At 47.7% G+C, this 21,157-nt stretch overlaps 1 protein-coding gene across 8 annotated transcripts in view; it reads right to left on the bottom strand.

Annotated features, from left to right (window-relative positions):
- Window positions 1-20,950, bottom strand: part of MAP2K4 (mitogen-activated protein kinase kinase 4) — a 187,177-nt gene extending 166,227 nt beyond the window's left edge. For 2 of the 8 annotated variants that reach the window (XM_030534445.1, XM_030534448.1), the window contains exon 1: window positions 20,687-20,950. In XM_030534445.1, coding sequence (XP_030390305.1) covers window positions 20,687-20,792 — 106 coding nt within the window. In that variant the 5' untranslated portion in view covers window positions 20,793-20,950. The remainder of the gene's footprint in view (window positions 1-20,686) is intronic. The other 6 variants (XM_030534446.1, XM_030534447.1, XM_030534452.1 and 3 more) reach the window with 4 other exon arrangements.
- Window positions 20,951-21,157: the final 207 nt, after the last annotated feature.

Here is a 21,157-nt window from a genome sequence, read left to right as displayed (position 1 = left end):
ATCTGGTCTGGCTCCCATCCCCTCTCCAAGGGTTTCAGCTGTCCGGAGGTGCCAGCCTTCCACGCCTTCCTTAGTCACACCTCATTCATTCAACAGGACAATTGATTACAAAGTGAGGGGAAGATCTTATTCTACTTCTAGCAAAAAAAATTTTTTCTTTTACCTTAATTTTACTACCTTAGAGGCCCGCTATATTACCAAGGTTCAATACCACTGTTTCGGTGAGGCAGCACTGGGGAAGGAGGTTTTTTTTCCACGGGGTGGGCGGTGCTGGAGGGGGGGGGGGAGTATTTCAGGGGAGCTGGGTGGCGCAGGAGGTGTCAGCAGGGCTGGGGGAGTTCGGCCCTCAGCTGTTTTCTTTGGAGTAATATAGCCCTTGCCACTTTACGAGTTGTGCAGACCTGCTCTACAGTGCTTAGTCACATGTACTCTTATACTGGTGTTCAGATGCTTAAACACTTAACTTGCTGGATTGACCTTAGCATGCAGCACAAACACACTCAGAAGACACGCAATAGAAGGGATTTAGAATCACATGCTCTGTGACAGCTACTCAGAAGTATAGCCTCTACCTCATCACCTGCACAAGCCTGCTCACATAGCTATACTCATTACTTGGGTTTTGAATGAATGCTGAGCACAAACTCTTCACATCCTCACCATCTTTATTGAAAGGAACGTTATATTGCGATGGGTAACTTGGTTCTACAGTATTACTATTTCTCAGGAATTTACCAAGACCAAAGATAATAAAACAGAGAACTGGGAGAGATCAGACACACAGGTTCCATTCCTAGATCTGACACTGACTTCCTGTCAAGGCTGCGATGGGTCACTTCATATCTCAGAGCCTCAGTTTCCCTATCTGAAAAATGGGAATCATATTTGCCTATCTCAGAAAAGGTATTGCTAGGCTAAACTAATTGTTTGTAATGACCACAGAGATCTTCAGACAGAAGCAGCTTTAGAAGTACAAAGCCTTATTGTTGTTGTTGTTGTTGTAACCAAACACAGAAGAGGATTGGCACAGGCCAGCCAGGAAATCAGCCTCTTACCCAATATCTTCAGAGCTGGGTGACCAGTGAGCAGCAGCTGCTGGCCAGGCGCCCAGCTCTGAAGGTGATGCCCCGCCAGCAGCAGCACAGGACTAAGGGTGGCAATACCATACTGTGCCACCCTTACCTCTGCACTGCTGTCTTCAGAGCCAGTCAGCCAGAGAGCAGTGGCTGCTGACTGAGGGCCCAGTTCTGCAGGCAGCAGTGCAGAAGTAAGGTGGCAGTACCATAACATCTTTACGTCTGTGCTGCTGCTGCTGCTCCAAGCCAGCAGTCACTGCTCTCCAGCTGCCCAACTCTGAAGGCAGCGCTGCCGCCAGCTGCAGCACAGAAGTAAGGGTAGAAATACCGCAACTCCCCCTACAATGACCTTGCGATCCCCACACAACTCCTTTTTTGGGTCAGGCCCTCTACAATTACATCACCATGAAATTTCAGATTTAAATACGTGAAATCATGAATTTTATTTTTTTTTAAATCCTATGACCGTGAAATTGACCAAAATAGACTGTGAATTTAGTAGGGCCCTATCAATGATTGGGAAATCAAAGTGCTCAAACACACATCTAAATTACATTGGACCTAACAAAGAGAGCAGGGAAGCACCTAATGAAAGATGCAAAAATTGGAATCAGTAACTGGGGACACATTTTTGAGAAGACAACTGGTACAGAATTTGATTAGATGTAGAAATATTTTTATTTACAAGTGCAGGGAAACCAAGGCCTCTAGGAGGATGTCTACAGAGCATTTTTGACTGAGCAGAAGCGAGCCTCCCAGCTCAGCTCAACAGACTCAGGCTACTGAAGCTTGCCCTAGCACTGTAAAAAAGTCTGTGCAGACTGCACTTTGAGGCTGCAGCTTGGACTCTGAAGCCCAGGAAGGGGGCTCACTAGGCCTCTTCCCAGCATGGCTGTGTCCACTTCCAACAACTGTCTTCCCCTTTCTTATAAATGCAAGTTATTAGGTTTCTTAGATACTAAGGAGAAATTTTGAGAAATCAACGAGATTCATGAAGACTGTCACAGGCAATCTCCTGGTGCACCTAAGAAAGAGGACCAGATAGAAAATGTTTTCAATGCTTCAGTTCTTGCCATTTGGACTCTCTTCTCACTGTATTCAGTGCAGAATATTTTGCTTTTGAAAATGCCAGCCTCCATCTTCAATAAAATGCAAATACAAAGGCTTTGATTTGGAAAGGGGGAACATAAGAATGGCCATACTGGATCACACCAAAGGTCCATCGAGCCCAGTATCCTGTCTTCCAACAGTGGCCCATGCCAGGTGCCCGAGAGGGAATGAACAGAACATGTAATCACCAAGTGATCCATCCCCTGTCGTCTATTCCCATGGCAAACAGAGACTAAGGACACCATTCCTACCCATCTTGGCTGATAAATTCATGGAGGATAGGTCCATCAATGGCTATCTAGTTCTTTTTTGAACCCTGTTATAGTCTTGGCCTTCACAACATCCTCTGGCAAATAGTTCCACAGGTTGACTGTGTGAAAAAATACTTCCTTTTTTTTCAAACCTGCTGCCTATTAATTTAATTTGGTGACCCCTAGTTCTTGCGTTATGAGAAGGAGTAAATTACACTTCCTTATTTAATTTCTCCACACCAGTCATGAGTTTATAGATCTCAGTCATAGCCACTCTTATTTTTCAAAGCTGAAAAGTCCCTGTCTTAATTGCTCCTCATATGGCAGCCATTCCATACCCCTAATCATTTTTGTTGCCCTTTTCTGAACCTTTTCCAATGCCAATTCTCCCCTACCCCGATATAATGTGACCCGATATAAAACAAATTCAAATATAACGCGGCAAAGCAGTGCTCCGGAGGGAGGGGGGGTTATTGGGTCAGTCCGCATTCCGGCGGATCAAAACAGGTTCAATATAAAACGAGGTTTCACCTATAACGCAGTAAGATTTTTTGGCTCCTGGAAGACAGTGTTATATTGGGGTAGAGGTGTGTATCTTTTTGAAATGGGGTGACCACATCTGCATGCAGTATTCAAGATGCAGGCATACCATGGATTTATATAGAGGCAATATGATATTTTCTGTCTTATTATCGATCCCTTTCTTAATGATTCCCAACATTGTTAGTTTTTTTGACTGCTGCTGCACGCTGAGTGGATGTTTTCAGAGAACTATCCATAATGGCTCCAAGATCTCTTTCTTGAGTGGTAACAGCTAATTTAGACCCCATCATTTTATATATATAGTTAGGATTATGTTTTCCAATGTGCATTACTTTGCATTTATCAACACTGAATTTCATCTGCCATTTTGTTGCCCAGTCACCCAGTTTTTAGAGATCCTTTTGTAGCTATTCACAGTTTGCCTGGGACTTAACTATCTTGAGTAGTTTTGTATCATCTGGGAGAATCAATGTAGCAGTGAGAAATAAGCATTTGTAAGGTACACAAAATTTTTCGTCTCCCCTACTGCTTATTCAGCAGCAGCTAATGTTCCCTATTCTGGTGAGGTGCAAGCCTGCTTAGCTCCATTCAAAGCGGGGGCAAGGGTGCACAGGAGGAGTCAAACAGTGATAGACATGATGCTGTCAAGCAACCACAACTGCATTACAAAGAATAGCAAGTTATCAAAATGATTCTTAAGTCAGGGTCCTTGCACCAGCACAGGCATCTGTGCAATAGGGCTGAAGCTTGGAACGCCCAGGTTAGAGACCTTGCTCAGGAAGTGCGGTGCAGCAGCATGTGTCAGGTCTTAATCCAAGCCAGCAGCATGTATGCCTCATGTTGAGTCTGCAAGTACAAAGCAGGCAGGCTGCAGAAGGAGATTCCTGTGAGGACATTTACACAGTGACAGTCAGGGCTGAAAAGCACAATAACCCTCTTTAAACAAGTGAAGGTCAACTGCTGCTTGGCTGTGTGTGTTATGACAAAATCATGCCCGGACCTTTCAACTTGACTGTAAGGAGCACAAATGTTATCTATGCTTTTGAAACTTTGCAATGACCATAATTAAAAAACTTGGCTTGAAGCATTGGAGTCCCCAGAGCAGAGTGTAAGCCCATAAATGGCAGGAAAAGTGCATTAGAGAACTTTCAAAAACTAGAGATCAAGGCAGGCCCAAATTTTGCCCAACTGAAGGCTGTGCTGGTAACTTACCAGAAGCCCAAAAGCTGCATCGAATTATGATAAAATAAACCAGTTTGCAAACAGCTTCAAGCTTAAGACAAAAATGCAGCCTGCGGAGAATACAGGTCCCAGAATGCTCAGACTGATGTGGAGTACTGCATGCTGGGACCTGAAGTCAGATAATAAATCAGAGGGTGGCTACACTATAAAAACTCATGGGCTGCATTTTGCTGCCCTGAGCTTATGCAGTTTTATTTATCTACTTTGCTTTTTAAATGGATCCTTCCTATGCTCCAAGCACACGGACAAATATTTTATTACAACATTAAACCAATTCAAATCATGTCAAACCCATGTGTCCTAACCCCCTTCAAATGTCCCCCATCAGCCTCACCCAAGCACTGATCCCTCTCTCACATGCAAGAACAATCATGGCACAAGAAGCAAGCCATGCACAGTGACTTGAGGGTTAGCCCATCTGGGATCTGATGGATGCTGAGGTAGGATGCCAATTAGATCTTATCTACACAAAAAGGTTGAACTGGACTGGTTTAATTTAAGGTTTGACTGTGAACAGGCTAATACCTGGGGACACTGTCATTTCAAGACAAGAATGGCTTAAACAGATTCCTAATCTATTTAAAACAAACCAAAATAAACCTAGTGCAAACCAAAATGAATGTGTCCAGGCAAGGGTTTCCACCAAAATAACTTCACCATGCAGTCAAACCCTTACACTCATGAAGCCCTGCCTGCAGCCCCCTTGCAATTAAATGCAGGGAGGGCATTAGCTTCAGTGCTTCAGATTGCAAAAACGATCACATGACATAAAGAGACAGGCAGGTCTCTGAAGAAACCAGGATCCCACCCATTTATGGTTGTATAAGTTAAAACCAACATCCTAAAACCGCACCAGGCAACAAACGGCAACAAATGCAGATCCTGGAGCACAGGAGTGAAGTACTCCCTGTTACAAACATGCCTTAAGACAAAAGAAGTTTTCTGCTTGTTTTCCCTATTAGAAATGCAGGGCTTGTCTGTCTTGGAAGATTCCAGCTGATTAATTGAAATGATAACACCAAAAGTACCAAAGAAGTGAACCTGACAGGGATGGGAAAAGACATGTATTCATTCAGATGTTTAAAACTCTGTTTTTGTTAAAATCTATTTAACTAAATATACTTCGGAGAAGAAATCTGTGCTGAAAGAACACCATCAACTTGAAAGTCATGAATGATTGTCTCTGAAAACGTTATAACTATTAGTGTTACAAGTAACCCCTGAAATAACCAGAACAGATTCAGTTGCTTATTGCATTTAACACCACTTTGTGTACATGCCATATAATTGTTTTATTCACGGTCAGTCACATCATTCTTGCACTACTCTGGAGTAGCTCACAGGTATACATTTCTCCATATTCTGCTAGGAAGTGCTTACCAGTAACAGCAGCTGTAAAGCTAGAGCTGAAGCAGCAGCACATAGGTGTTTTACTTCTCTCCAACATTACCATTAGATAAGAGAATGATGGATCAGTTTGTATGTAGCATGAACAATAGAAAGGGGAATACCACAAACAGTGACAAAATAGTAATGCCTGAACTCTGTAGATCTCAAAGCTTTTTTACCTTGGATGGTAAATATCATCCCATTTAGAGATGAGGAAACTGAGGCATAGAGATTAAGTGACTTGCCAAAGGTCACACAACAGATTGGTATCAGAGCTTGAACAGAACACAGGTCTCCCACCTCCCAGCCCCTGGATCAGTCCTGAAGACACCCACCGCAGAACCGTGGCTACTCTAGATGCATAAAGTCAAGATAGAGGAGAGGAAACTGAGACACGTGCCAGTGCACCCGCTACACTGATCCCTTACTAGGCTTAACACCACAAATCTTACCCACTTAAAAGCACCACTAGAATCTCCATAAGTGAGGCTGGTTGAAACTCAGCTAGAAAAGGCAGGGAGTATTTGTCCTGTTCAAATGTGATTGCTGTCATAGAGACACCCAGATTGATTTAGATTCGATTGTCCAATATTCACAGAGTAGATGGAAAATTTTCACGTAACAGACTACTATGTATCCAAGTGGAGGCAACTTACATTTATCAGGATGCCCACCACTCAAGGCAGTTCTGCTGGTCTAAACTATGAGAAGCATATTTGAGGAACACAAAAAGCTTAAGCTTCCATCACAAGCGTTAGGACGGGACAGCAAAAATTTGATTGCTCCAATTCTAAGCAAATGACTCCCACTATAACTCCTTTCTCCCTCCACTTGTCATCTGCCACAAGCTGTCTGCATAGCAACATGACCTGTGACGCTCACGTCAGGGAGAAGATCATTGGGAGCCACTGTGTCAGAGGCTGAGGACAAAAAAGGGTTGGTAGCAAATTCCAATGGATAAGAAGTCTTTCTATCAAAGAATTCTGTAACTGCAGTGGATCCCTTCACCTGACCACCCGCAAACAAAGTAGACCATGCATACTGATGGGGACACGAGTGAGCTTGGACGGCAAAGAATGAGACCTAGGCAAAGTCTGCTCTGTTGAATATCAGCTGCTTCAGTTTTCCAAGCATATGATGTCAAAATGATTCTAAGCCCAATTTTTAAGAATTTTAATCAGATGAACAGATGTTAAGCAAACTTTTCCAAGCAATTCCAATAATGAACTGAGAGCACACCTCAGAAGATGGGACAGAGAAATGAATACAAAATAGTAGCAGTGAGATAATACTGGTGAGACCACTACTAGAATACTGTGTCCAGACCACACTTCAAAAAACAACATTGAAAAAAAATCAAAGAATCAGAAAAGAGTCACAAGAGTGATTTGAGCACTTTTGTCCAATAATGGGAGCAGCAGCCAGTGCAAACTTCTGAAACCTAAGCCCCTCTCAGAAGAGTGAAACTCATCACACCATCGGCTTTGCAATTCCACCATGTGTCATCAAAAGCCCACCTATCATTACAGGTATCCTTTACACACATGCTCCTGCCCTCCTCACTTTGGGAAGCGATGGTACAGATCTTTATAATACAAGATACTTCCACTCATTTCTGATATGCTTTCATGAGCAGTGAAATAGTTAACAATAGTGACATTTGACGTATCTACATTGGCATCCATAGCCACTGAAATGAATGGAGAGGTTCATACCTCACAGCTACTGTTTTAGGCTCTCTGCAAACCAAGGCTTTGTCTTCAGTGCAAAAAAGGGTGTTTTTACCTCAAGATAACTAACGCATGTTAGCTACCATTCTGTAAAATCCTTGTGGCACCTTAGAGACTAACAAATTTATTTGAGCATAAGATTTTGTGGGCTACAGCCCACTTCATCAGATGCATAGAATGGAACATATACTAAAAAGATATATATACAAACAGAGAACACGAAAAGGAGGAAGTTGCTATACCAACTCTAAGAGGCTAATTAATTAAGATGAGCTATTATCAGCAGGAGAGGAAAAAAAAAAAAACTTTTGTAGTGATAATCAAGATGGCCCATTCCAGACAGTTGACCAGAAAGTGTGAGGATACTTAGCATGGGGAAATAGATTGAATTTGTGTAATGACCCAGCCACATCCAGTCTCTACTCAAGCCCAAGTTAATAGTATCTAGTTTGCAAATTAATGCTAGCTCAACAGTTTCTTGTTGGAGTCTGTTTTTGAAGCTTATCTGTTGCAAAATTGCCACCTTTAAGTCTGTCACTGAGCGACCAGAGAGGTTGAAGTGTTCTCCTACTGGTTTTTTAATGTTATGATTCCTGATGTCAGATTTGTGTCCATTTATTCTTTTGCGTAGAGACTGTCCGGTTTGGTCAATGTACATGGCAGAGTGGCACTGCTGGCACAAGATGGCATATATCACATTGGTAGATGTGCAGGTAAACGAGCCCGATGGCGTATAGTATAGTGTTGCCCATGCTAGCTCCTTCACAGTAAAAACTACAGGAAGCTTGTCTCCACTAGGATTTTACCACAAGATAACTAACATGTGAAGGTTATCTTGCCGTACAAATATAATTTTTTAGCAATGAGGACAAAGTCATAGGCAGACAGTGATTTTTGGTTACACTCAATTCACATTTTGAAGGTTTTCTCTACAACCATGAGCTAGCAACAGTTTTTAAGTGAAAGCTGAGATTCTCCAGAACAAGCAAGAGGCATGTGAGAGCCCCAAAGAAGCTATGCCTACTGCTTTGGGAAGCCCTGCCTTAAAGAGCTCATTCTGCTTAGTTTATTCAATATAACGTTATGAGGGATTTTGATCATTCTGGAGGTACCTATGCACAGGGAGAAGATTTCTAATAGAAGGCTCTTTAATCTGGCAGATGAAAGAATAACCAGAACCAATTGCTGCAAGCTGAAGCTAGACAAATTCAAACTGGAAATAAGGCACATATTTTTAACAGTAAGACTAATTAATCACTGGAACACCTTACCAAGGGAAATGATGGATTCTCCACCACCTGAAGTCTTTACACTGTGCTTCGATGTCTCTTTCTAAAAGATCTGCTCTGGCTCATCCACAAGTTATTGGGCCTGATGTAGGAATTATTGGATGAAGTTCTCCGACTTGCATCATACAGAAGGTCAGACTAGATAATCATAATGGTGCTTCTGGGTCTTAAAATGTATGAAAGAACCATCCTTGAAAGAACTGGAGGAGGGATAGCTCAATGGTTTGAGCATTGGCCTGCTAAACCCAGGGTTGTGAGTTCAATCCTTGAAGAGGGCCATTTAGGGCTCTGGGCCAAAAAATCTGTCTGAAGATTCGTCCTGCTTGGAGCAGGGGTTGGACTAGATGACCTCCTAAGGTCCCTTCCAACCCTAATATTCTATGATGCTATAACTGTGAGAAAGTACCAGAGAGCCTTCTCCATAATGCTGCTGTCGCAATTGCTACTGCTATGAATAGAGAGGCTGAGCCTGAAGCCAGGCACAGAATACCATGGCAGAAGTGCCATGAAAATATTTGTAAGGAAATGTTTATCTTCACTAATAGAACACAGTGAGCTGAGTATGGGGAAAAAAGGTCCAGTGTAGAGCTGTTTGCAGATATAAATCAGATCTCCGCAGGGCTCTGCCAGGAACTACAGTGGCAAAAGCAGCAGCATATCGGGCCACCGCTCACAGGAGCCAGTGCCATGCAACGGCTGCTCCTCCGGCATAGTTGTGTACCACCCTCAGCCCCACCCACGCACCAGGCTCATCGGCAGCTGTCCCTGGTCCTGCTAGTGTGCGCAAGCAGATCGCACACCCTGGACAGGAGACTCAGACTGCTGCATGGAAGGGACTCCTGTCCGGGAGAATGAGAGCCGCTTGCACACACTAGGGCGGGGTGGGCAAACTATGGCCCATGGGCCACATCCAGCCCTCCAGACCGTTTAAACCAGCCCTTGAGCTCCTGCTGGGGAGCAGGGTCGCATGCTGAGGCTCCCAGAAGCAGCAGCAGCATGTCCCCTCTCCAGCTCCAAAGCCTAGGAGCAGCCAGGGGGCTGCACACACTGCCCCTGCCCCAAGCTCTCATTGCCTGGGAACTGCAGCTAATGGGAGCTGCAGGGGCAGTGCCTGCGGACTAGAGTTGGAGAGGGGACATGCCGCTGCTTCAGGTAAGTGCCACCCGGAGCCTGTACCCCTCCTGTGCTCTGACCTCCTGCCCCAGCCCGGAGCCCCTTCCCGCACCCTGAACTCCTCATTTCTGGCGTCACCCCTCCATATCCCAATCCCCTGCTCCCACCCTCTGAACCCCTTGATTCCAGCCTGGGGCACCCTCCTACACCCCAAATCCCTCATCCCCAGCCTCACCCCAGAACCTGCATCACCAGCCAGAGCATTCACCCCCTCCTGCATCCCAACCCCAATTTCATGAGCATTCATGGTCTCACCATACAATTTTCATACCAAGATGTGGCCCTCGGTCCAAAAAATTTGCCTACTCCTGCACTAGGGCAACCAGTGACAGCTGCCGATAAGCCTGGTGCCCGCCCCAGTGGGTGGGGCTGAGGGTGGTACAGCTGTGCTGGAGGAGTGGCCGTTGCATGGCACTGGCTCCTGTGAGCGGTGGCCCGATATGCTGCTACTTTTGCCACTGCGGTTCCCGGTAGAGTCCTGCAGCTCCGCAAATATCCAATTTATATTATAAATTTTGTATCCACACAGGGCTCCAATCCAGGGCACAAAACAGCTGACTCCTTCTGAAGGCTGGTGGAGACCAGCATACTCCAAACTTTAAAATGACATTGGAAACATTAGATTCATACAGAAAGCTCCTTACCCAGATGTGAAAGGGTATATAAACCCTCACTGAACAAGAGGTTAACTAGGGCCTGAGAACTCTATTAGCCCAACTTGTTACATCTAAGAGTGCATTAGACTCAGGGAGGAATTACAAGAAAAGAGTTCAGTATAGTTGGGAGGAGGAAATCCAGAAGAGAGGTGGTTTGGAGTTTCCTCTCAGTGGCAAGCACCTGACAAAAGACAGGCAGAGGAAGAACCGAAGATGGACTAACGGCTCAAGCCCAGAGTGGGTGGACATTGCTTAGTTTGTATTTTTATCTGTTTTTTGGTTTTGCTGAGAGACTCCAGGGAAAAGCCCTGCATGTTGCTGCTCTTCAAGAAAAGTGAGGCTGAAGAGGAGTCGAGGAGGGGCAGAAGATGCTGTCTTGATTACTACTACTTTATCAGACATTATTCAACACGTAGATACCCCTGAAGGGGTGGAGCTCCCCTGTCACCTGACTGTGACCATACCACATCACTGAAGTCACAAGGTAGAGAATGGGGCAGAACTGCTGACACAATATCTCATACCACGAGGGCGTGCTCCAAAGATTGAGACTAAAACAACTCTAGAACAAAGCATCGCCTCATTGAAACCCTCATGAATTTTTGCTATTGGTGCGGTTTCCTTCCTGCATTGCCCAGTCTGAGCAAAATGCCAGCAGACTGGACAGTTTCTTTTTCTCTTTTAATTTTACTTTTTAGTGAGGCACACTTTATTTGAAATATAGCACAAATTTCAAGTTTTGTTTAAAACTTATCAAACCCAAATCCATAGAAAACTTATGAGCTCCAAAAGCAGCAGACATTAAAAGTATGCTTTAGTTTGATATTTTGTGGGCTTTATTTTAAACATAAGCAAGTTCTCTTCTCCTCTGTAAATGCCGTAGAGATATCAGACTTCCATTCCAACTACAATCATGTCTCCCAAGCCCTCCACATTCCACACATACAGGAACTATAAGCACATGTGATTTTGGTGGAAACACACGCACACTTACTTTTGAAAGTTACATAGAGGAAAAGAAGGGAGACGTTCTCCATTCAACTTTGTTTCTTTAGATGACGCTGTCTTCACAGACAAAGAGTGTATTTTTCATTCATGAGTTCAATCAAGTTAACGTAACAATTGAAAAGCCTTCTTAACAGCTCTGAAGACAAACTAACATATTTGGACTCTGCCTTCACTAAGAAAAAAGGTATACACATAACAGCTGAGTGTGGATAAACCAAGTGTTAGAACTTCAAGTTGTCTTGTCAACATTAGTTTACACATGTGATACTTTATTCATGCATGTGCAAAGAAAGGCCTGGTCTCCACTATGAAATTAGGTTGGTATAACTACTTTGCTCAGGAGTGTGAAAAATCTGCACCTCTGAGCGACACAGTTAAACTGACCTAGCCAGAAAGCACTCTTCATTAACCTAGCTGCCACCTCTTGTGGAGGTGGAGTACCTACACTGCAGGGAGAACCCCTCTCCTCACAGTAAGTAACGTCATCACTGAAGTGGTGCAGCATTTTAAGTGCAGACACGCCTTGACACACCCATGCAGAAAAAGAGCAGTTCTTGCTTCAGCCTTATTGCCACAATCACAAGGAGAGCTATTGTTTACATTTTTCTGCTATAAATAAAATGAAGCAAGGTTCCAAAAAATAAGGCAAATAGCGTTTTATTACAGTGTTTCCTCAGTATGAAAACAGTGTAGTCTCAGTCTGAAGCAGTTGTAAATGCTGCTAATGCAAAGAGAATTTTTCAAAGGTTTAAAACTTTAAAAGATTTTAACTTTAAAAAACACACCAACTGCACTGAAAGACAGTGATTTTTTTAAATAAGGGCTTGTCTATTCTACAAAGTTAAGTCGACATAAGGCAGCTTACATCATCCTAACTATGGAAGTGTACACACTACAATGCTCTTCCTGCCACTGTCTCACACCTGCTACACCAACTTAAAAAAAACCACCTTGACAAGAGGTGTAACACTTACGGTGACATAGTTAGAGCGACACAGTGTCAGTGCAGACACTGCATTGCTTGCGTCGACTTAAGTGGCCTCCAGAAGGTGTGCTACAATGCCCATTGTGACTGCTCTGCTTCCCTGCAGCCAGGTACACAGGTATGCACCCCTTCCCTTTTAAAACCTCAGGGAAGCTCTGAATCTGCTCTTCCTGTCTGCTTGGGAAGTGAGCTAACATAGCAACTGCCCAGTTGAGCAGGCCAGCTCCATGCAGCAAACACACTCCTGCCTGGAGTACAACGAAAGTGGTGGATCTCCTGGGTCTGTGGGGAGAGGAAGCTGTGCGGTCACAGCTCCACTCCAGCAGCAAGAACTTTGACATCTAAGGCCAGATCGCTCGGGCGATGGAGGACAAAGGTTATGACAGAGACACACAGCAGTGCTGTGTTAAACTCAAAGAGCTCAGGCAGATGTACAAGAACGCAAGGGCGGCAAATAGTCGCTCTGGTGCAGAGTCGCAGACATGCCGCTTCTACAAGGTATGCCATTCTCGACCCCACCTCCAAGAGCCCTGTGGATACTTCAGGGGGGCTGGAGTCACTGGCCACCAGAGTGAACCTCAAGGAAAACATGCTGGACAAGGAAGTGGAGGTGGAGGATGAGACACACGCAACAGAGAGATCTGGTGGCGTGGGGGCCAGGACCTCTTTTTGACTCCAGAGCAATCTAGCCAATCCCTGCAGTCCAGCTGAGCTGAGCGTGATGCAGGGGACAGAAACTCTGGTATGTACTCAATTTGCCTCAATACCATAGGGACACATCTGCTCATCTAATGCTTTTTAAATTAGGCTACAAAAGGCAGTGAAATACCAATACAAGTAGAGTTGCTCTCTGCTTCTCATTCCTCTGTACAGCTAGGCAAAAGAGGCCCTGCAGAAAATTTATGCACATTGGGATCTCCCAAGAATCTGCCATAGAAATCTCCAGGAAACTTTCTTAGACGTAATCTGCAATCCTCTGCTGACGATTTCTTGGGAGAGCTGCTCTGTTTCTTCCTCTGCAGTAGACCACTTTGCCACACCACTGGGCAATTACTTCAGCAGACACCATTGCAGTACACGAGGTAGCAGCATACAGATCCAGGCTGCAGCCACACGCATGCAGGAAGTGCTCCCTTGCAGCCTTGCTTACCCTCAGGAGTGAGATATCAGCTACAATTACCTCTGCCTGTGGAAAACGTGCCAATATTCAGTACAATAATCCTATGCGCTTGTACTGATAACCCAGTGCTACCCTTTGGCTCAACTCACCCGCTCCACTCTGGGCATGGCTGGGGCTGCTACCGAGCTGTATGACTCATAAGGGAAACTGAGGAAGTTGTGCTTGTAACTTGTTTGGATCAAGCGGTGCAAGTGCACTGAAATAAGACCTATGTCCATTGTTTCTTTAGCAGCTGCAGACGTGGCCTTGAGGGTCTCCTCATGCACACAGGCAGAGCAGCTCGGCCAAATAAGGAGAAGATAGAAGAGGTCTAAGGAAGACATGTTTAAGGTGCTGCAATCCTCTGGTGCTTCGGATGGCAAGCCAAGAGCGTGGGGAGAGATAATCAATGAGAAAATGTGGAGGGATACTGAGGAAAGGAAGCAGAGCCAGGAACAGATGATAACACTGCTCGGGGAACAAAAAAATATGCAGCAATCTCTGACTGAACTTCAGGCTGAACACATCCGTGCTCACCTCTCGCTGAAGCCCATTAAGAACTGCATTCAATGACCTCCCTACGCTCTCCACACATGTTCTATGTATCTTCCATTGCTGCAACAGTATCCCAGGCACTCCACCATGTGGGAGATTACACACAATGCCAGCTAGACATACAGACAGCCGCAAGAGTTGGCGTATGTGTTTGTGAATTCACTGACCCTTCTCCTTCAAATATATCGTATGTATTAAGTTTACCTCAGCATGACATAGATATGTTTCCATGGGCGTGGACTAAAAATCAACTTATGGAAAGTGAATTAATCTTTATTATTCTCCAACACATGGTGACTGTTGCTAATTCAGAGACAGTAGCAACAGATTAATTTGCATTGTTATAGCAGCGCAGAGAAAGCAATCCTTAGAAGGTTCATACCACAGCGGAAAAAAAACAATTCCAGGCTCAGCACATTACAGCAACACACATTACTGTGGCTCATTGTTAAAATGCTCCTTCAAAGCCTCCCTGATCCGAATAGCTCCCTGTTGAGCCCCTCTGAGAGTCCTGGTTTCTGGCTGCTCAAAACCAGCAGATAGCTGTCCAACTTCCGCACCCCAACCATGGCGAAACTTCTCCCCCTTTGCTTCACGGATATTATGAAGCTCACAGAAGGCAGCTATGACCATGAGACTATAGCCCTGACTAAGGTCTAACCTCCTGAGGAAACAGCACCAGTGACCCTTTAAGCAGCCAAATTTACATTCAACAGTCATTTTGCACCTGCTGACCCTGTGGTTGAAGCGATCCTCCTTGCTGTCAGGCATGCCAGTGTACAGCTTCATGAGCCACAGCAGCAAGGGATAGACTGGGTCTCCCAGGATTATTATTTGCATTTCCATATCCCCAGTGGTAATCCTCTGGTCTGGAAAAAAAGTTCCTGCTTGCAGCTTTCTGTACAGGCCTGTGTTTTTAAAGATGCATGTGTCATGCACCTTCTCTGACCAGCCCATGCTGATGTCGGTGAAACGACCCCTATGATCCACAGTGCTTGCAATACCAGAGAAAAGTAGCCCTTTCTGTTGATGTACTCTGTCAAAAGGTGGTCTGGTGCCAAAACAGGGATATGCTTCTCCACCGTGAATGCAGCTCTCATTTTGGTGTCCTTGCGCTGGAGGGCAGAGGTGAGCTCCGAACACAGTTCCAGGAAGGTGGTTTTGCACATCGGAAAGTTCTGCAGCTATCGCTCGCATCTCATATCTGTATAACAATGCGATTGCACCACTCAGTGCTTGTTTCTCGAGCCCAGAACTAACAGTCCACCATGTGCAGCTGCTCCATGAATGCTAACAACAATCTTGAATTGTTTCTTTCCATGGCACACTGTAAGCCAGACACCAAGGCATTGTCATCAGACGCGCAGCTCATAAAATACGGCAGAATCAGGTGCGTTTTGTTCATAGCACTCACCACAGTACTGGAGAGCACTGCAGGATCCATGCTTTCGGAGAGATGGCAGATGCACAAGTTACAGGGGCTGTTGAAAAGTGGCATTAAATATACTAGGAAGCCCATGGAATGATGGGACAGAGAAAACTACATCATGGGATGCTGAAACTGCCTCCATGAGGCATTGCAAACCCTTCCCAAAGTACCCTGGGGCAGATGGTGGCAAGTTGCACAGTGTGATAGCTACCCAAGGTGCACTGCTCTGTGTCAATGCAAGAGCTGCTACTGTGAACACACTCCTCAGAAAAAAGGACATGCAACAGCAGTTTAATTACAATGGCGGCTATTTGTCAAACTAACTGAAGACAACTTAACTTTATAGTGTAGACATTGCCCAAGTCTCTAATTTTTTGCAAGGGTAGAGGGTCAACCCTCAGACACTGACAAAAAGACCTGCTACCTTACCCTACAGTAACACTATGAAAAGCTGAAATGTTAGTCACAACCAAAATAAGAGACTAATATTTTAACTATAAGTTGATCATTGAAGTATCCTTAGTCTATTTTCCCAAAGCAAATATAAAGGTAACAGACAAAAGAAACGAGGGTTCAAGTAATAAAGAACTGCTCAGTGAATAGGGATGTAGTCACTAGGAGCCAAATCAGAACAGCTCCTCTCCAATCCAGCAAGAGACTGGCTGATAAAGTGTAACACAAGGATTGTTTAATCACAGAAATTACACTAATTTAACCATATCACTTTCCATTTAGTTTGTTACTGAATAAACACACAAGACACTGCAGTATCTATCCAGAAACAAACTTGGGGCTACAAAAATAGGTTGTGTTTCAAAACATATTAGATAAGGCAAATGTAAACACAATTTTGTACCTAATGCAGAAAGGTTGTATTTAAGAACATATTAACAGACTATGGTCAAGCACAGAGAGACCCCAGCATTTACCATGATCAGCTAACGTTTTTAAACATCACTGCCTTTGTGCTCACTAGATACTAAGTGGTGTGTAAATACACGACACTTAAAGCATGTTAGCGAACATCTTAAAACACAACCTACTTGTCTAGTCTGGACATGCGCTCGGAAAGTGACATTTGGGCAGAGGCTACAAGTCAACACTTACAATGTTCAATTTACTAGGGTTACAGTCCTTAGGTCAACTGAAGGACCTATTCTTCATCTGGCTTTTTATTAAGAAACTAGTTTCTAAATAAAATTGTACCCACTATTAGCCCACTCGTTTTCTGATCCCTTGTGTTGGAAAATTAGGGATAAATTGAGCCTGTCTGCTCCCAGTACTAATTTCCAACTATGCTCATGGAGAGGCAAAAATGTATGCCCATCATTCCCTTCCAGCCACAGAGTTTGTGTGGCACACATGCTGCTGGAAATTCTACAGTAAGTAACTGCAGCCTAAATTGACACAGGAAAAGAAAAGCCTTATGTTCTGCATCAGATCAATCTAACATTGGGGGAGATCCCAGTTTAAGCCTTTGCCCAGAATGGTGGGCAAAGAACAGCCATACTGGGATGAGTCACTTGCCACAAGAAATATTTAAGTAGACAGAACACTGATCTAATAAGATGCAGGTTAAACCTCTCTAATCCAGCACTCCTTGGTCCGGCAATGGCTGGTGCACCTATGGGGAAAAATGAGTGGGTGCGGAGCATCCACCAGCATCAAGCTCCCCCCTATGTCCCCCTTCCGACACGTGCCGGCGACCCCACACTTACCAACTCCTACTCCTCCCTCCCAGCACTTCCGGAGCACCACGAACAGCTGATTCACCGGGTTCTAGCTCTGGGAGGGAGCGGGAGAACCTGGGGCAGGCATGGGGCCAGCATCCCAGGTAGCAGCAGGGGGTCTGGCTGGGTGCAAAGCCTGGGGGTGCTGCAGCACGCCCCATATCCCTACTTCCCGCACCTATGTAGACCCACTGGCACTCTGCATCGAGCTCCCATGGTTTGGCAAATTCTCTAGTTCAGCACTGGTCAGGTCCCAGGATGATGGACTAGAGAGGTTCAATGTGTATAAAATCCAGACTAAAACTTGCCTACCCTTGGCAAATGTTCACTTGTTTACATACTTTAACTCAATGACTCTTCTGCTGCAGAGCTTACATGTGTTAGTGGGAGGAAAATGCCAGTCGTACATCAAAATAACCTGCTGCAGCAGAACTATGGGAAAGGAACGGGGCCTTGTTTAACCTGCACATTCATGCTTAAAACAAAAATCAAGAGCCAATTTGCTATTCATATAGTTACCTAATAAAAGGGTAGGAGTCTGAAATCAGAAGTGAATGCCTTCTCAAAAAGAATGGCTGTTTTCTTATTGTTTAGAGATCTTCAGAGACAGTCAAAACACCACTAGCAGGATCTAGTTGCCCCTAAAGAGGAGTATGTTCAAATATATGCAACAGTTTTCAAGCTATATTAAGTGTGTATTTCTGAGCCTTGAGCACCACCCCCACAGAGACAGTGGCAGTTCAGATTTACGTGGTAAAAACAGCATTTTTCCTGCTAGTCACTAATGTGTAGAAGGCAAGTAGAGGTGGTATGCAGTCACTGAATAACACAGCACTGCCAGCACAGGCATCTGGTCCCCTCCATCACTTCCCAAAGCAGTCACCAAACACAGCTATGGAGCACCCAGTGTGCACTCAAACACCTCCAGCCCTAGGGAAAACAGCGCACCCGCACAACCCACCGGCACACTGACCCACCCCCCAGAACTGCCTCCCCCTTCCATGTTTCAGGCACACTCACTCACCCCAGTCTCCCCTCTGACACACGCACTTGGTGGGCACACTCCACCAAACCAACCCTGTGGGCATACATCCCCATACACACACTGCAGACACACTAGCGCACCCCACACACACACAAACCCTGTGGGCACACTCACAAACCCTGTGGGCACACACACCCCCCACACAAACCCTGTGGGCATACATCCCCACATGCACACATAGCAGGCACGCTCTCGCCTCCCCACACACTGAGGGCACACTCCCCCCCATATACAAACAGTGTGAGCACACTCCTGTTGCGTCCCCCCACAGACACACACACTGCGGGCACACTCCCCTTCCCCACACACACACTGCAGACATACTCCATCCTATCCCCCACACACACACAAACACTGCAGGCACACTCCCGTGCCCCCCAAACACACACACTGCGGGCACACTCCTGTCCCGTCCCCCCACCACACACACACACACACACACTGCAGGCACACTCCCGTCCCGACCCCCATCACACACGCGTATACACACTCTGCGGGCACACTCCCGTCCCGTCTGCCACCCCCCCTCACCCACACACTGCGGGCACACTCCCGTCCGTCCCCCACACACACACACTGCAGGCACACTCCCATCCATGTCCCCCCTCACACACACACTGCGGGCACACTCCCGTCCGTCCCCCACACACACACACTGCAGGCACACTCCCATCCATGTCCCCCCTCACACACACACACACACTGCGGGCACACTCCCGTCCGTCCCCCACACACACACACACTGCGGGCACACTCCCGTCCATGTCCCCACACACACTTCTATCCATCCCCGCACACAGACACACATACTCTGAGCACACTCCCGTCCCCGTTCCTCCACCCCCCCACACACACTGTACACACACTCCCGTCCATCCACCCACACACACACACTGTGGGCACACTCCCATCCATGTCCCACTCCATACATACACACACTGTGGACACACTCCCATTCTTCCCCCCCGTACACACACACTGAGGGCACACTCCTGTCTGTCCCCCCACATACACACACACACACACACTGTGGGCACATACCCGTCCATCCATCCCACCACATACACACACACACACTGGGGGCACACTCCCGTCCACCCATCCCACTACATTCACACTCTGGGGGCACAATCCCATCTGTCCGTCCTCCCACATACACACACTGCAGGTACACGCCCTTCCGTGTACCCCCCCCCACAACACACATACTGTGGGTACATTCCCATCCCCATTCCCACACACACACACACTGCGGGCACATTCCCCTCTGCCCCCCCCCACACTGTGGGCACACTCCCCTCCGCCCACCTCCCACACACACACACACACTGTGGGCACACTCCCATGCCCTCCCCACATACACACACTGTGGGCACACTCCCCTCCGTGTCCCCCCACAAACACACGGTGGGCACACTCCCCTCCGTCCCCCCCCACACACACACGGTGGGCACACTCCCCTTCATCGTCCCCCCACACACACACGGTGGGCACACTCCCCTCCGTCCCCCCCACACACACACACTGGGGGCACACTCCCCTCCGTCCCCCCCCCACACACACACGGTGGGCACACTCCCCTCCGTCCCCCCCCACACACACGGTGGGCACACTCCCCTCCGTCCCCCCCCACACACACACACGGTGGGCACACTCCCCTCCGCCCACCTCCCCCACACACACACGGTGGGCACACTCCCCTCCGTCCCCCCACACACACACGGTGGGCACACTCCCCTCCGTCCCGTCCCCCCCACACACACGGTGGGCACACTTCCCTCCGTCCCCCCCCCACACACACGGTGGGCACACTTCCCTCCGTCCCCCCCCCACACACACTGGGGGCACATTCCCCTCCGCCCACCTCCCCCCCACACACACTGTGGGCACACTCCCCTCCGCCCCCCCCACACACACTGTGGGCACACTCCCCCTACACACACACGCACCCTTTCCCCAGCCTATCGCCCCCTCCGCGCAATCAGGGGCCCTTGGCCGCCCCAGCACCTAAGGCCTCTCGGCCCGGAGCGCGGCCCCCAGGGCGGGAATCGGCCGGTTCCCTCTCGGGGCTGCTGGCCGGGGTCCGTCGCGAGGGTTGCGCGGCGCCTCGGCCCTGGCCTTACAGGCCATCGCGGTTCGGCGCTCCTCGGCTGAGCAAGGGAGCGCCCGGCCGAGCCGGGGCCTAGCCGGCCCCCAGCTGCCGGCCCCACCGGACCGACCAGAGCGGCCCGGAAGCGGCCGGGCTGAGGTGCGGAGCCCGGGCCGGGCGCGCCGTTGCGGGGGGACCGAGCGAGCGAGCGCGCGGGGGTCGCTCACCCTGCATGCTGCTGACCGCCGTGTGCGCCTGGGAGCCCGGGGTGCTGCTCCCGCTGCTGGAGCCGGAGCCGGAGCCGGAGCCGCTGCTGGGGCTGGGAGTCGCCATTGTGCGCGCCAGACACGGAGCAGCGCGGAGGCTGCAATGCAGCAGGGACCCTCCCAGGCAGGACACCTAGAGCCCCGACTCCGTATAGCAGGCGCCTGAGCCTGCCCGTCCGCCTGTCCGTCCCCCGGCCTGGGGCTGCCGGCTTAACCCCTCCCAGTCCCACGCAGGACACCTAGAGCCCGACTCCGTGCGGGCGCCGGGCAGGCGCTGAGCCGGCCCGTCCGGCCCCCGGCAGCGGGACTTCCCTGAGCCCCTCGAAAGGGATCTGCGCCCAGCGCGTCTGGGCTTCCTCCGTGCCCAGCGAGCCCGAGCCCTGCTACTGCCTTCGCAGGGAAGGGAGAATCTCCTGACCAGATCCTAGCCCA

The sequence above is a fragment of the Gopherus evgoodei genome, chromosome 15, assembly GCF_007399415.2.
Source record: "Gopherus evgoodei ecotype Sinaloan lineage chromosome 15, rGopEvg1_v1.p, whole genome shotgun sequence".
Lineage (NCBI taxonomy): Eukaryota > Metazoa > Chordata > Testudines > Testudinidae > Gopherus > Gopherus evgoodei.
This window is presented reverse-complemented; position numbering and strand designations above follow the sequence as displayed.